This window comes from Elgaria multicarinata, chromosome 14 (genome assembly GCF_023053635.1).
Source record: "Elgaria multicarinata webbii isolate HBS135686 ecotype San Diego chromosome 14, rElgMul1.1.pri, whole genome shotgun sequence".
NCBI lineage: Eukaryota > Metazoa > Chordata > Lepidosauria > Squamata > Anguidae > Elgaria > Elgaria multicarinata.
In genome coordinates this window covers 14,719,359-14,736,195 of record NC_086184.1, presented here as the reverse complement: position 1 = coordinate 14,736,195, position 16,837 = coordinate 14,719,359, and the positions used below count along the sequence as shown (strand labels likewise).

The following is a 16,837-nucleotide window of genomic DNA, read 5'->3' as shown; positions in this document are numbered from 1 at the left end:
CAAAGCTGCATAGAAGGGATCCAATAAGCAATGGGTTTCCCTACCCACTATGAGTCTGAGGTTGGGGGGCTTGCACGTTGGTGGGTCATCCAGGGCATCAAAAAAGAACGGATATTTGACCAAAATATACGATGACTAAAAAGGAGCTTGCATTCCTCCATCTAGACATTATTAACGTTAGAATCACTCAAGTAGTGGCAATAGCATGCCATAGTCTTCCCAACCATCACACTTTGGACGAGTAAAAAAAATCTACCTTGTCAAAACCATGGTGGCAATATGTCGGACCTCTTCACATTGTCTAGCTAACTAGAAATGTTGACAGAACCTAGACAGCATGATTTGCCATTTGGCGACGCCAACAAACACACACACACACCATTGTTCACTGGGGAAAAGTGATTATATAAATCTACTCATGGGCAATAGCACATCTGGGGTTTTTATTTTGATATCTTCACTTAGCATATTAATTAGGTGATTTGATGATCACATTATTTCTAGTAAGGAAACTGAAATAGTAAGTTATCTAGTTTTTTGGGGGGGGAAATAAGGAAGGATTACTGACTGATGAAGAATTTCGGAATTTCCCTATAAAAATATACCTACACGTTGGAATAGCTCACTATTTGATTTATATACTGTTGAGCGTGTTCACTATGCCCTTATTCAACATAAAGAAAGAAATTTGAGAAAGCTAGCTAGGCTAAGGCTTTGCAAAGCATCCAGTGTTTTTCCTCAGTTCAAATGCTGAAAAGTTTGCAAGTTACCACCTCAGTTTAAAAAATAAAATCAGATTGATAAAAATGAAGCAGCAGATGTCCTGATCACATATCATAAATACAAACATCTTATATAATTGCTATTCTAATTTAAAACTACATGATTTTTTTTTTAATGGCCTGGACCACATTATAAAGGCCACATACTGTTGCATGAAGCACCATTGATTTCAACAGAGATCCATGCTTTGTAACAAAGTAGCATTTTGTCCCATGGTTTCTGAACACTCTTTTGAAATCCAAATTTACTAGCAAACATAGTTAGGCATACTCAATAATATTGTATGGGTTTGTTTGTTTTCTGAATGGTCTGAAAGAAGGATGCTAAAACTTACCACACAAGTCAGGTCTCTTGATACATCCACTACTTCCTGTGCTACTTGCAAGTCCATTAAAGGCTGCTAAGCCATCAGAGCTGTAGGCTCTTAGGACAGATAACATGTTTACTTGCTTCTCCAGGACCTGTGGACTTTGAGCTTGTTCTAGTTTCATTGCACCTTGTGCAACTTCGTGGGGGGAGAGCAGGCTCTGACTCTGCCACTGCTTTTCAGGAGGTGGCAATGGTGATATTAGTCCTTGTGATGTTTTTGAGGCCACAGAGCCTTGTACGCTGTCCCCTCGGTCGGCGCCATCTTTGTTCAGATTGGACAGCGGTTTGTTCATAAGATCGGATTCTGTTTCAATGTCCTCCTCATCAATGGTTTCTTCCTTGGAGGACTCCATATCTTCAGATGAAGCTATGTCTGATAGGTCATCAGTAGCACTTTTATTTACAGAGTCAGAAAGCAGCATGGTTGCATCATCTTCAGATTGTGTTTTTATGTCAGCTTCACTAGTGGTGCAAGAATTATGTGCTCCAACAACTCCGGAATAAACACCAAATTGCTTATAGAAGTCTGCTGCAAAATTATAAAAGGTGGAATCCATGTGACCAGGCCAAGCAGTATTCTTTTGCTCTCCTGGTGACTCCTTGGATCCTTGGTTCATTCTTTCAGAAGCCAAGTCTATCTGGCCAATCAAACTGGAAACAGCTGCATCTTTGTTGGACTGTATGGAAGTTGGCAGTAAGCTGGCTTTATTTGCTGAAGCAACGGCCTCCCTAGTTTGGTCTTTACCATTTCTAACTGATCCTAAAACACCATCTTTACGCTTAGCTTTGCCTAAGTGATTGGCTTGGAGATGAAGAGCCATTAATTCCATGGATGATGTTGTGAAGGAACAAAACAAGCAGCCATGCCAAGCAATATTGTCTTGGACTGTAACTGATGAACCTGGAAGATTGGCTGCATCTGGCCGCACAGAGAGGTCAAGTGGTTCATACTGTGATTTTTCTGTTTTTCTCTGTTTACTAGATCCCTTTTCCTCACCACTCTCTGAACCCAGAGGTTTGGTGGAAAGGCAGTCGGAGAGGACTTTATCCTTCATTTCTTTTTCTTTCTTCAAAGAACTGAGGACAAAGTTGTCCATAAAGGCTTGCAACGACCCTTGGAAGTTCGCTCCGTTTCCAAGCATGCTATGATAAGCTCGTCCCAGTTCAGAAAAACGTGTCCCTTTGGAAGATATGTCAGAGCCCTTCATATTGTCTGAAGGAACATCTGAAGACATGCCAATTGAATGGGCTGGATGATCTCCCGAGGAAAGCATTCCAGGTGACCACTGCTGAGATCCTATGCCACTCCGGAAATCTATCCCGGGAAGACCCTTGAAGGCTCCTCTCAGTACTTCAGGTCTAATGAACATTGAGCCTTTACTTGATGTTTCTTCTTTGTGTTCTTGACCTTGAGACTGCCCGGAGAGTGGTCCAGTTCCATTCTGTCGTTCCCGGTGGTGTCGTTCCAAATGGTATTTGAGTGAGGCGGATTGAGTGCCAGCATAATCACAGTGGGGACACTTGTAAGGCTTCTCACCTGTAATTATCAAAAGACAAATAGGTATGTTAAACTGCGTTTACTGGATTAAAACAACAACAAGAAGGTATATACTTCTAAAATAATAATATCCCCAAACAATCACTAATTATTTCCATAATGCCATTTCCCCCTTAAAATATAATTAATAGTTTAAAGATTTTCCTTTAGGTGGCTTTCTAGCAACTCAAGACTGACACACCACAAACTTGCAGTTAGCTATTTTTCCCCTTAACCTAATATGCCAACACTGCTGTAGGATTAAAAGCTGTGATTATGACAATGAAGCAAAGCTATTCGACCACAGTGATCATTAAAAGTACAAGTGGGGAGGGGGCGGGGCAGAGGGAGAGACAAACTATGTAACAAACGGATGACTACGATGTTTTTCTGTATACAATAGCACAAAAATTTGTTTAAATTAGACACATGGAAACCATCTTTAAACCTAAAATTTTTGTGGCACTGTTACGCAAGACTGAAATGAATGATTTAAGTCTTGCTCTGCAGTAAATCATGGATATAATTAGCAAATGGCATTCTGCACAAGTAATTTATCATTATTTGCAGGGCACCATTCCAGAAGGATTCAAAGATCTGCAGACCTGCTCCATTGTTTCCAAATAAAGAACCATAAATACAGTTTCTATAAAATATTAATACCATTAGAGCGCACTACAATTGCATTGCGTTAAGAACGTATAGTTAAGATAAAAGGTAGTCAATAAAAATTAAAGACAAAACGAGTAATAAAAAGGTACAAAATATATTTAGTTTCTGTGTTTGAAATTAACATTATCTACTGGGTTTTGCAGTGCTTTAAATTTGTACTAATGGTACCGCTAATGTTTCAGTAGTAAAATGTGTAATTTACCTCTAATAAGCACTTTTCAACAGACTAAGGATTGGCTTAAATAGTGTTCTAAAACATATAAGATGATCTTCATGAATATATATATATAAAATTCAGTGCTAAACCTGTATAGCTTTTTCTGATTTAGAAGAACTCTGGGTGGCACAGCACATATGTGAAATATTTACAGAAATTTACACATACATCCGGAAGGGAAAATATATCTAGACGAATGTGAATTTAAATGTATACTGAGCACTTGTTAGCAATCAAGGGTTCCATTGCAGACCCGCATACTGGAATAGTCATTGAAATAGACAGGAGTCTGACAGTCCTAGAAGCTTCTTTTAATAGTGCTCTGTCAATAACAGCAATTATTTCTCTAAGCAACCTAAACAACAAGGAACTATTTTTTCTCCACTGTTTTCTTTCTCTGAAATGATCTAAACGCCAAGGCAAGCCATCTGTGAACTGTGCCCTGAAAATATTTCATTGGGTTGGGGGTGGGTGTTTGGGTTTTTTTTTTTTTTTTTGTACATCTCTTCCCCACCAAACAAAAAATAGAAATTACACTTTCCTGTGACCCTACATCCGAGTAAAAAGGCTATACCTTCTAAACCCTTTTTACATTAGGTTTAACATTTCAAGACTTCTCAAGTTATATAAACGGAGAGCTACATAAAATAATACTTTAATAGTTTACACCTTGTGATGAAAAGCAAATGCACAAGAACATCTGAGCTTCACCTTTCTGCCATATCATTGAGGGGTGTGTGTGTAATCTGTGTATCTCCTGTGGGCACTAGGATCATTGGCTTCACATGATAAACATGTTCCTTGTTTTAGATTTCATCTCTGGAATTATGGAACAATTTCTCTCCCCCTGACCCCACCAAAAAAAGAGGGGCATCATTTTATTATTTTTATTTTTAGTGGTTGGGCAAACCACTTCCTGACACTCATGTGTGTGTGGGGGGGGGGGAGAGGTGGTCTTACCATTGCATCAGCTTCCCTTTATTTCTATTTTAAATAATTTTAAAGCCCTTGAGGGCAGCGAGGTGAGATTTCTCTCCTCTCCACCTCCAATTAAAAACCAACGTTCCAGCTGCCATGTTTCAAGTTGGCTTTAATTTTAAACGTGGGAAACAAAGGATAAAAAGCAGGCTTAAAAAAGAAGCCGCCTCTGCTGTGGTAAGCCCCCTCGAGGAAGAGATGAATCGGTTCAGGCCTCCCAGCCTCTGAAAATATTTGAAATGGCCTCTCCAATTCTACCAGCACAAATGTGGGTGGTGAATCAAGACAGCTATTTCATTTCAGCTTGAATTAGATCACATGGAAATGAGGGTATGTATATACCAGGCTTCCCCAACCTGATGCCCTCCAGATGATCTGGATGCCATCAGTCTTAGTCAAAGTCAGGAACGCTGGTAGCTGTAGATCAAAACATCTGGAGGACACTTGGTTGGGGAAAGCTGTGTATACTGTATTAGCCTGCTGGACATTAATTACTTGCTTAACATCAAGGATATCAATTCTGCCTCCTGATAGAACATTTGTATATTAACGTATATGTTTAGAAAGACCTTTCACATGTAATGTCGGCCTTAGTCGTTTGGCCAAGAGCAACATCTGGGTTATTATTATCTGTCACAGAAACCAACCTGTTTGTTAAGCTGAAGAGAAAGAAAATTACTTTCTTTGCAGGGAGTGAAACCCAAGTTTGATAAGTGAACACCGCATTCATCACTGCTTTTGGTTTCAGTTGTGGCAGGCCTTGTCCAATTGCTGTATCACTATCATTCGCCTTGAGATTTCCATAATTAAATAGTGCAGCAAGACCAGAATGGAAGGAGGAAGTAATGTTTGCAGAACACAGAGATGACTAAAGAGATATGACAAAGACGTTGGGATAACAAGAGCCACAAAGTTATTAACGAACGATTTAACCGTATTCACAGTGCGGGCCTTCCCTACGAAGGGATCAATATTTCTGGTCAAGCTCCACTATGGTTCTGAAATCACTCCCCCATCTCACCATCACTCTCTCTTTTCTTGCATTCTCCCTGCCAGATGTAACTTGAGAACCTATTTGCACAGCCCTGCAATAAGGCCACCACCGCCCAGGTGATCAGTGCAAGTAGGTGAGAACAAACCTGAAGCTTGACTAAGGCAGATGGTGGGGGAAATTCCTACCCACCCTTGAGAGAACTGGGTTATTCTTGCACTGGAATCAAGAGAGGCTGGCTGAACAGCAAGCTGCTTGCTTACTGAATCTGCAGGTGCAAATCGTCCGACTAAGTACCTGGCTGGTCCTCTCACTGGCCACTGCTGCATGAGGCCTTGCAGCTATCCATTCGTGTCTGCCTTGCCTCCCTGCAACTGCACCCCCTGCCCAGCCACTATGCAGCAGTCAGGGCAAAAGTAACATTCTTCAAAACAAGTTGTCTACTTTATTTCAATGTGGTTTATGGGTCAGGGCTAAGGAGCACAATGCAGAGAAACAGTAGGAATCATAGAACCATAGAATAGTAGAGTTGGAAAGGGCCTATAAGGCCATTGAGTCCAACCCCCTGCTCAGTGCAGGAATCCACCCTAAAGCATACCTGACAGATGGTTGTCCAGCTGCCTCTTGAAGGCCTCTAGGGTGGGAAAGCCCACTATTCCCTAGGTCATTGGTTCCATTGTCATACTGCTCTAACAGTCAGGAAGTTTTTCCTGGTGTCCAGCCAGAATCTGGCTTCCTGTAACTTGAGCCCATTATTCCGTGTCCTGCACTCTGGGATGATCAAGAAGAGATCCTGGCCCTCCTCTGTGTGACAACCTTTCAAGCATTTGAAAAGTACTAGCCATAGGAACGTAGAAACCTAGGGCAAGGTTCCAGAGTTGCATGGGGCGGGGGGGCTTCCTCTTAATTCTGGGACACTCTAAATTAGCTTTTCCCTATCTTGTTTCTATTCTATATTGTTATTGTTCCTATTTCCAGGGGATGGGGAAGAGAAGCCCTTTCTATGACTCTCATAAAAGGGAACACTTCCCCAATCCTTCCTTTCTCTACTCAGTGTGAACCCATCCATGTGCTAAGATCCACAGGACCCCTGCTCCATTTTCCACCAACATTTGAAGTCAAGAGGACTTCATGGGGACAAGGCCTTTTCGGTGATGGTGCCCAATTTGTGACATCTCCAGCCCTAGTCACCCAAGTGGCTTATTCTCACTCTTACTTTAGTGACATCTCTAGCCCTAGCCATCCAAGTGGCTTATTTTAGATACAGAGTCAACATTGTGCTGTTGCAGCAATTTGTGACAGTTGTTCCTTTTTCGATTTCTGCAAACTAGTGTTTTGCCGTATTGTTGATGATACGTTCTAGTTGTTGAGGTTTTTATGAATGACAATGCTTAGCCCATCTTAAGGGTTCTATATAGTGAGGAAGTGTGGTAATTATATGTAGTAATGCAGAACACTTCAAGAATTGCCTGGCAGGGTGGAGCTAAAGTACTGTGACACCCGTGAATTAATTCCACAGCACTGCAATGCTGGGTGCTTTGGGCTAAACTGATCTGTATATCCCTACCTTGGACATATATCCCAAATAGCTATTGGCCAAGTCAGCTCTAAACAATAGCAACTACAGATAGGAGTACTGAATTTTCATTGTTTAGTTGAAAGCTTTATTTAACTGTGCCTTCAAGTATTTCATAAGGAAGAACATACATAAGACAAATGTATGTCCAGTGACAAATATGGTGGAATCAAAAATAATAGAATCATTGGATAGATAGTATTCTTCAGTAATGTACTAGCGTCTTTACAAACTATTTCCAAATAATGCATACTATAGGATATCCTCATTAAGAATCCCCACACCTGAATGATGGCATAAATTATCTTATGAAACTATTAGCCATGATCCAGCAAAAGTGAAACACTTTTCAATCCCATTGTCTCCACTGATTTTCATGAATCAGTCATATTACAAAATACAAATGAGTTCAGGTTGTGAAACTGACCATATTTCTTTGGGTACATTCCTTAAATTTAGTCCAGTGTAGTGGCTCTTGGGACCCATTTTTGTGCTGTATAAGGACATAATCCTGTGCATGTTAAGACAGAAAAAAGTCCTACAACGAATACTGGGAGTTGTAGGACTTTTTTGGGGGGGTGTCTAAGCATGCATAGCATTGCACCCTAATTTTGATAACCAATATACTAATAGACAATATACTAATTGCCTGCACTGACAGCCTGTGGTTCTCCAAGATTTTAAACAAGTGCCGTTCCCCATCTGACCAGGAGAACCTGGGTCCTTCTGGATGCAAAGCATCTGGAAGTGACATTAAGATTGGGTTTAGTTTCTGGCAGCAGAAACCTGAATTGGAGAGAGAGAGAGAGAGAGAGAGAGAGCGCTAGTGTAGTGTAATGATTAGAGTGTTGGACTAGGACTCGGGAGATCTGGGTTCTAGTCTCCGGTCAGCCAGAAGCTCAGTAGGTGACTTTGGCCCAGTCCCTCACTCTCAACCTAATCTACCCCACAGCGTTGTTGTGAGGATAAAAGAGAGAGGAAGAAGATTATGGGCTCATCTACACCAAGCAAGATATTCCATTATGAAAGCCCCAACAGTTGTCAGTGTACTTCAATACCACTATAAAGCAGCACTGTGGCTTCTGCCTTTTATATACCGCTTTCATAGTGGAATATCCTGCTTGGTGTAGATGAGCCCCCTGTGAGCTTGGGGCCTTGGGGTCCTTGTGTGAGGAAAAAAGATTTGATAGAAAAGTAATAAATGAATAAATAACAATAAAACCCTAACAAAATATACCGATAGGTGTCTGTCTGAATATATATATATATATATATATATATATATATATATATATATATATATTCTAGTGCAAATACTGAACAGTTTTTTGAACAGCTTTTAATCAATGGAGTGGTTATTGATATCCTACTTTATCAATGGCAAAGTAGATATTTTAGAAAAGAACTGCAGTACAGTTTAATTAGTTCATTATTATGCCTCTTCCTACTCAGTAATTTCTTTTATCATTCTAATCACTCACTTCACACTTTTGAAACCAAATGGAATATCAAAGGTTCTGTGGGATTATTTTTGGATCATGCACATGTTCCCCACATAGTTCATCTGTTTGTCAGAAATACCAGTTGCATTCTGAGTCTCTTTTTACTCCCTTGCTATTGTGCCTGAGAAAGATGCAAACCAAAGACAAAAGAAAAAGGTATACGATCATTCCATACTCTTGTATTCTGGATTTACATTACCTTCTGTTCAATTGCACAACAGACAGAATAATGTTTTAATTTTTGCAAAGCTATATAATTGAATTTAAATCCTATCTCGGATATTTATTTAGTCTTTCTGCACGTCTTTACATAGTTAATACTGGGAGAAATAAATATGGATGCTCCTTAGCTCTAAAGCTTCAGTACATTAATATAAACTGTACACCAATTCCCCCAAAGCATATATATGTTGCAAACCTGAAGACTTTTTACACAGCTGCTTATTGCTAAACAGTGTCTTGTCCAGAAGGGGACAATCTGTGTCTCTAATTGCTGTCAGTGAAGCTGAGATTCATTATGTGACTTTCCCATTAAAATGTGAGCATTAATTTGTATAATGAAATATCACCCACTGCAGTGTTCATTAGCCATGGCCTACTGTATACGCCACATTGTTAGCTACCTAGAAACTGTAGTTAATTTCACTAATGGATATTTCCCTACTTAGTGTTTGGTAGGAAATTTATACTGTAACATTACCTCTTAAACTTTTAAGGAAATTTAAATTCAATCAATTATTTTCAACAAAAGTTTGGGATATCATTAAGTCGAAAAAGGCAAGTGGTACAATGTTAAGGATGGGATTATCTGGAGAAATATACAAATGAAAGAAAGGCCGTTTTACCTCAACTTTGAAATGTAAGATTTTTTAAAAAAAAAAAAAAAAATCAATGCTGAAATTGGCTCCCTTTTTGGAGCACAACATTATTTCCCTCAATTATTCACATCCAGTCTCGAAATGCTTTCTGAAAACAGGAAAAGTCAAGCTAATTTCTGGTGGGGAATTGATTTGAGTTTATTACAATAATATGGGCCAGTTCTTCACCTATAACTGTGGTCTTCAACTTGTGGGCTGTAATCTGAAGTGAAGTGAATCACATCAGCATCATTCACAACTGTCTTGGGCAAAAAGGAGATGAATAAAAGAGAGGGAATGAGACCTAGAAGGGAGGAGGGAAAAGGAGGGGGAAAAAAACAGCCAAAGGGGAGAGGTGATAGCAAGAAGTAGATCGATATAGTTATTGTAAATTTTAGTGGTGTGTGTTTTGGGTGGTTTCGTACTATAAAAACTGTGGTGGGGGGAACAGAAATAGGAACCTGGGTCCAGGGTTGGGAAAAGTTGAACATGCCTTTCTGAATATACCATACAAAAATACGTAACGATATTTGCTTGTGATTATGTGAGCATCTCTAGTATATTTCTCTCACACACCTCCAAACAGAATGCCCTTATCTTGATGTGGGTGGCATCAATGACTCTGAAAACCAGAATGGCAAGAGTCACAGTTTGCTATTTAAAGCAGAAATGTGCAGGGCTGAGTTGTCCAAATGCAGAAGTCCTTCTGCAGGGTTTACAAAGAAGAAGCGGTTTCCACTGCTGACCCCTGCAGATTATTTTAGCTTTAACTATGTGTTTGGCTTGAGGATGGAGTCATTCAAGCCACAGCCTTGCAAACACCCAGGTGTTCACAGGAAACCAACATCTGTAGAACTGCTTGGGTTTCTTTCTAGCAAACGGGTGCTGGGAGAACCCAAAATACCAACTGAGTTAGTGTAGAGACCTAACAAAATGTTGGTTTTATTTTATTTATTTATTTATTTATTACGTTTCTATACCGCCCAATAGAATTATCACAAAGATAGAGTACATTGCAGGAAACTGAGAAACAGCTACCCTGAAAAACTATGAACTCACCAATGTGATGTCTATTATATGGTGCCAGTTCTATCATTCCAATTGAGAGCATAAGGAGTTGATTTCCCCCCTAATAATTCTTGCAATTTGTGATATTATATTATTTATTACCGATATTTATTATGCATAATACTTGCATTCTATTTCAATATGCCCTTCTTGTTTTATAAGACTTTGTTCCTTAGATAATGGAAATTGATCTTCATTTTAATATTATTATGTTTTTTAAAATACTTTGTAAATGTTTTGTGCATGAACTGTATAATGCCTCTGTGAATTCATTGTCTTATTTTTAATGCAGGTTTTCTTCTCAGGATAATTTTGCTAGTGAGTTTTAGGGCATAATTTTTTATAGACAATATCTACTAAAGCATATTTATTTTCCATAAATTGTGAGTCACGAGTTCTAAATAACACTCATTAAACAAAAAAAAGTGACCATTTAACTGCAGTGAAAGTTTAGATTTATTTAGGGAAGAAGTATTTATTTAGCAACTGTTTCCTAAGAGTGCTGGTAACACTTGTTTTAGACTTAAGCATTAAAGTAGTGTTAAATATATATATATTATTAACAGACTTTTAAGTGTACCTCTGGATGCCCGCTTCCTGCCCAGCTGGAATGACTTGGGCAGGGGGACAGCTTTTGCAGGTGGGAAGGCGAGGAGGAAAGATGTCACATGTGTAAAGTGCATGTGAGCCACATGACACTCAGTTGGGGCAGAGCCTATAAAGGCCAACCCTGCTGAAGTGCGTCCTCTTTTTCTTTCTGGATCCTACCCTCCCTCCCTTTAACTAGTATGGGATTAGCCAGGCAATCCCTTTGGAGGGGGTGGCTGAGCAGGAATTTTACCTGCCACATATTGGCATTTGTGTACAGGTTTGTGCCTACTCCATACCGGAATTATGATTAGTGGAGGATGGATAAATAGGTGGATTGGTTTGGCAGGGATGTGTGGGAATTTGCACAAAATCAGAATAGGAACGGTGAGCACTCTGGCGCCTTTTGGTGATTGGTATATCCGGAGGACCCGCTCCTTAGGAGCTGTGCAGCTCTTGTGTTAGGATATGGTTTGCCTTTGGGGACCTTCCTGCCTCACCTATTTGGAATTGTGTGACACAGATCGGGGGTGATGCAGGGTGGTCTACCCACAAAGTGACACAGAAGAGAGTGGGCCGGGTTTGCCCGACTCCTGGCTTTGGAGAGTGGCTCACACATAACGGCAGGCTAGGTGCCTAAAGACAGGACCTAATAGATTCCTGCACTTTCACATGCAGATCCAGGTAGGGGTGAAGTTCCCTTATTTAAATAAAGAGGCCCTAGTTTATCCCAACCACTGGTGTCTGCGTCTTTATTCCATGCTTCCTTCTCCACTCGTGATACATTTTCTAATTCACTGCTTGAGGGACATTCATGATTTTCCATTAGCACAAGTAGAGAAAAGGAATTGTCCTTCTAAAATTAAATACTTTTAAATAATATTGGGATACAAAGCAGTGTACTGTGCAGCTGATCACAACCATAAGAACATAAGAAGAGCCCTGGTGCATCTGACCCAAGTCCAGTATTCTCTTCCACAGTGGCCAACCAGATGGCTATAGGATACCAACAAGCAGAACATGAATGCAATAGCAACGTCTTGTTTCTATTGTCTAGCAACTGGAATTCAGAAGAACACTGCCTTTATACCGGAAGCAATATATAGCCAGCTTGACTAGTGGTCACTGATAGCCTTCTCTTCCATTTGTCTTATCCCCTTTAAAGCCATTCCTACATGTTGTGATAGCAAATTCCACAGTTTAACTATGCACTTTGTGAAAAAGTGCTTCTTTTTATCTGACCTGAATCTTCCATGATGCAGCTTCATTGGATTACCCTGGGTTCTAGTATTATGGAAGAAGGGTGGAAATGTCTCTCTGTCTATTTTCTCCACTCCATGCATAATTCTATGCACGTCTATCATGTCCTCCCCAAACCCCTGTTATTCTAACCTAAAAAGCACCAAGTGTGGTAACAACTCCTAATAGCAACCTATAGAGGAGTTGCCCCAGCACCTTGATCATTTGGTTTTCTTTTTCTGCATGTTTTCCAGATCAAGAATACCTTTTTTGAGGTGTGGTGAACAGAACACAGTAATCCAGGCGTGATCGTACTACAGATTTGGATAAAGGCATTATTTTTTTTGGCTGTTTTATATTCCTAATGATCTTCAAGACGGAACTTGCTATAGCAGCAAAACAGTGGGTCAATGTTTTCATTAAGTTATCAATCACTGCTCCAATGTCGCTTTCCTGGACAGTCACCACTAGCTCCCTCCCATCAGTGTATGTATGGAGTAAGGATTTTGGCCCTAATGTGCAGCCCTGAACTAATAATGTCCCAGGCGTGTATTGTTGACCTAAAGGACAGACATCCTAATCCCAATTTTATCCTATTAGAACATTAAAGTTTTGAGCCTTGGAACACAATGCTATAGTTTTGACATGCTCTATTACTCTTTGACATACTCTATCGCTCTGTTGCTGCCTGTTTGCTCCTTTGGCATTACAATATGGCTCGACACATCATACCAAGAGAAGGAAATCTGAAAATTGTGGAAAATAGGCAAAGTGCAGTGTAATTTTTCCACCTCAATAGGCAGCCACCAGCTTTGCATCTGTTGAAGCTTTTCCATGGTAATCTTCTTTCTTGCCTTGGGTAACACCACTGCACTTAATTTTATAACCTATTTCATTCCTTGCATGTATGAGTTCTTAGATGTACTCTTAGTGCCCATTGATTTGTGTATTTTCTCAACAGAAGAGCAATGCAGACTTTCCCCCAATAAATAAATAAATAAATACTGTTTGTGTTTTATTAATAAACCACAAATTAGGCACTTTTCCCTTGCTTTTAATCATAATAAAGACCTGCCATTAATGTAGCACTAAGAGCTGAGCTACTTCATGGGGCATGTCTCTCAAGCTTCTCACTGTGCCCAGTGGGGTAACTCAAGACTGCCAGATTTCCTGAAGGGAATCAGATTTTCAGAGCATTTGCATAAGACTGAGCTGTGATTAGTGTCCAGGACATGGACAAAATCTACAGAAACACTACAGTCATAATTGAAGGCCCTCCTTCTCCGAGGGAGGCTCTTAAGGTAGCAACAAAGAAGAGGGCCTTCTCAGTGATTGCCCCCAATTACGGCACAATCTCCCCAATGAGGCCCACCTGGTGCCCACACTATTTTTTTCTTTTGGTACCAAGATAAGACCTTCCTCTACTCTCAGGCATTTGGCAGCATATGGTAAGGTGTGATTCAGGTCCTGGACGTTACTTATGGTTGATTCCTCAAAATTCCTTATATATGTGTATGTATGTTTGCATGTGTGCTGTCTGCTCCTGCGTTTGTATGTAAATGGTTTTTTATATATATGATGTATAAGATTACATTTTAAGATTTTTAAAAACCTTTGTAAACTGCCCATAAAGCATTGCCTATTGGGCAGTATAGAAATGTAATGAATAAATCAATGGCTGATGTTCATATGGCAGGACAAGCCAGCCTCACAAAGATTTGGCTCCCCTCTTTCTTAGATTATTCTTAAAGCACTCTACACATCATTATCTCAGTAACCCTACAAGCATCCTGAAAGGTACGTCTTTACCAGCAAGAGGATGGGAGACACAGGTCCTGAAACAATGGCCTTAGCTAGATGGGGCTTTATCCCAGGGTGATCCCCGGGATCATCCCTGTGTACCCACATGATGCACAGGGGATCCTGGGATGAAGGAGGGATGATCCCTCCCTTGCCCCAGGATCTAGCCCTCCACTGTAGGCCCAGTTTTTTTCACAGTCTCGGGAACGTGTGGCTGAGCATCACGGTTTGTCCCGGCTCCTCACAGTTCCTCGTGAGGAGCCGGGACCCACGCACGGGACACAGGAGCTCTGCGCCCACTGGGGGTGAGAGGAGCGGGGGAAAGGTTTTGTTTTTTAAAAAAAGACTTACCTTTTGCGCACGAGTGCTTGTGCGCTGCCTCTTTAAAAAAAACAAAATGGCGGGCGCAACACCTCTCCCTCTGAGGTCATCACATGTTGTGTATGAACAGAGGGGGAGATCTCACAATAAAAATATCGCAGGATCTTCACCCCTCCATCCCGCTAGACAGTTAGGTCTAGCTGAGGCCAATGGCTCTCCTACAGCCGCTTACTAAATACATGACAGATGACGTCTGAACTGACAATTTCTTGGTTGGCAGCTCAGTCTCTTAGCCAATCCAATGGCTCAATACGACAACCTTTTGTGCATTGCTCTCTGTCCTAGAAAACGCATGCTACCCTACAGGGAGACCTCACCTGTGTGTATCCTCAAGTGAACCTTTAAATGGTGTGATGTCCTGAAAGTTTTCCCGCAGTAGGGACAGTCTTTCATAGCAGACCCAAGGCTCCGGTCTCTCAGCAAAGCTGGCTGCTGGACTCCGGCAGATCTCCCGGCTTCATCTCCGATGTCTGAAACACAGAGAGCGTTCTCACATCACTTCAGCACATGTCAAGGAGTTGTTCTCACTCAAACTGCTAACGCAACACAAAGCTAAACATGTCAATACTACACCTGTCTGTTTCATTCTTTAAATCTGACAGAATGCTGACAATTCATGTATTTTCTTGTTATTCTCTTAAATTATTTCATCTTCCCCATCGTCGTTTTAAGCAGCATATGGTACCTTTATACTGAACTGAATTAGACAAGAAAAGAAACAGCTGTGTCAGCAGCTGGTTTGATTTCTTCCTTTGCTTCATTCCGATTAAGTACTTTTCCTATCCTAAAAAAAGTTTTTTGTGTTGTTGTTTTTTATACAGGAAAATATTCCTTTGCTTTCTTGAATTTGGTTCCCTGCTAATCAAGATGCAGAAATAGACAGAACAAAACAGAAGTTTTAAGTGCAGAGGAGAATAATAATAACATTCTTGCTATTGCTAGTACTATTTTAATACCACCAGTACTAATGATAATAGGCATAATGCAGAGAAAATTAAGTCCTTAGTTAATCCATGATGTAATATTGCTTTTAACAGAAGAAGAAACACAAATGTAAATCTTGTGCATTGAAATTGAGAAGATTTAAAAATGTCCATCCATTAATAGATTGTACCAAATGGATGGGGTATTTTTTTTCCAAATTACGCCTGTGGCTGCGAACAAATTATAGCAGCGTACAAGTTTTTAGGGGGTAGGACATCACAATGACCATGCATCCCATAATTTTGCTCTTTCATTCAACACCAAAGGAAGTCAATGGAGAAACCTGGCTGGACTTCACAGTCAACTCATGCCTTCACACCCAGACATACGACATCCATGTTTGCGGCTACAAGGTTCTGCATCTGATATTGTAGCCCTCTGGATTATATTCTTGGAGCCTGATGAATAAATAACCAACTCTCCAGCAGTGCCGTACAAATGGTTGGGGGCAGAAGATGTCTGTATTGTGCTGTGAGAAAAGGATTGGGAGAAGAGGATTTTCTCCATTGCTGGGACGAGCACAGTTGGTTTTACAGGAGTATTTGGGACTGGTTCAATTCCTGCAGGAGAAGGCTATCAATGGCTACTAGCTCTGCTGGCTATGTTCTACCTCCAGTATTCAGAAGCAGAAAACCTATATACACCAGTTGCTGAGGAACATGGGTGAGAGGGTGCTGTTGCCTCCCATGTCCTGCTTATGGGTCTCTGGTCGACAGCTGGTTGGACACTGTGTGAACAGAATGCTGGACTAGATGGACCCTTGGTCTGATCCAGCATGGGTCATATGTTCTTATGTTGGTTGAGCTATGAGGGAAGGGTACATTTAGAGCAGGAGGTGGGCAACTTGTGACCTTCTAGATATTTTGACCAACGACTCCCATCATGCCTCAAGATTGGCTATCCTGGTTAAGGCTAATGGGAGTTTTAGGGCGAAACATCTGGAGGGTCAAAAGTTGCCCACCCCTGATTTAGAGTCACATGGGCAATGAATCAAGGCTTGGATAACAGGTAAAAGTGTGAGAGGAGGAATATAACATCTGCACTTAACCAGACTGTGTGAGAGAGTTAGTAACAAGAAGTATTCTAACAAAAATAAAATAAAATTGTGTAAGCTTTTTGGATAGATTTCCTAAAGAAAAGAAAACAGGACGCATGTATTTTCACTTATGTGCTGTGGTTAAAGTAACTATTGAAGAAAACATAGATTGTCATGAACTTTTGCTGAACATGAATAAGTTTGGGTATGTTTTTTTAAGATAAAAACAAATGATTTAATAAAATAAATATATGACGGA

General features: G+C 40.4%; 1 protein-coding gene across 1 annotated transcript in view; it reads right to left on the bottom strand.

Moving 5' to 3' along the window:
• Positions 1 to 1,106: 1,106 nt before the first annotated feature.
• Positions 1,107 to 16,837, bottom strand: part of ZNF536 (zinc finger protein 536) — a 328,037-nt gene continuing 312,306 nt past the window's right edge. Inside the window, exons 6-7 of the mRNA XM_063141427.1 lie at positions 14,876 to 15,028; positions 1,107 to 2,689 (exon numbers count right to left, since the gene is read on the bottom strand). Of these exons, the coding sequence (XP_062997497.1) occupies positions 1,107 to 2,689; positions 14,876 to 15,028 (1,736 nt within the window). The remainder of the gene's footprint in view (positions 2,690 to 14,875; positions 15,029 to 16,837) is intronic.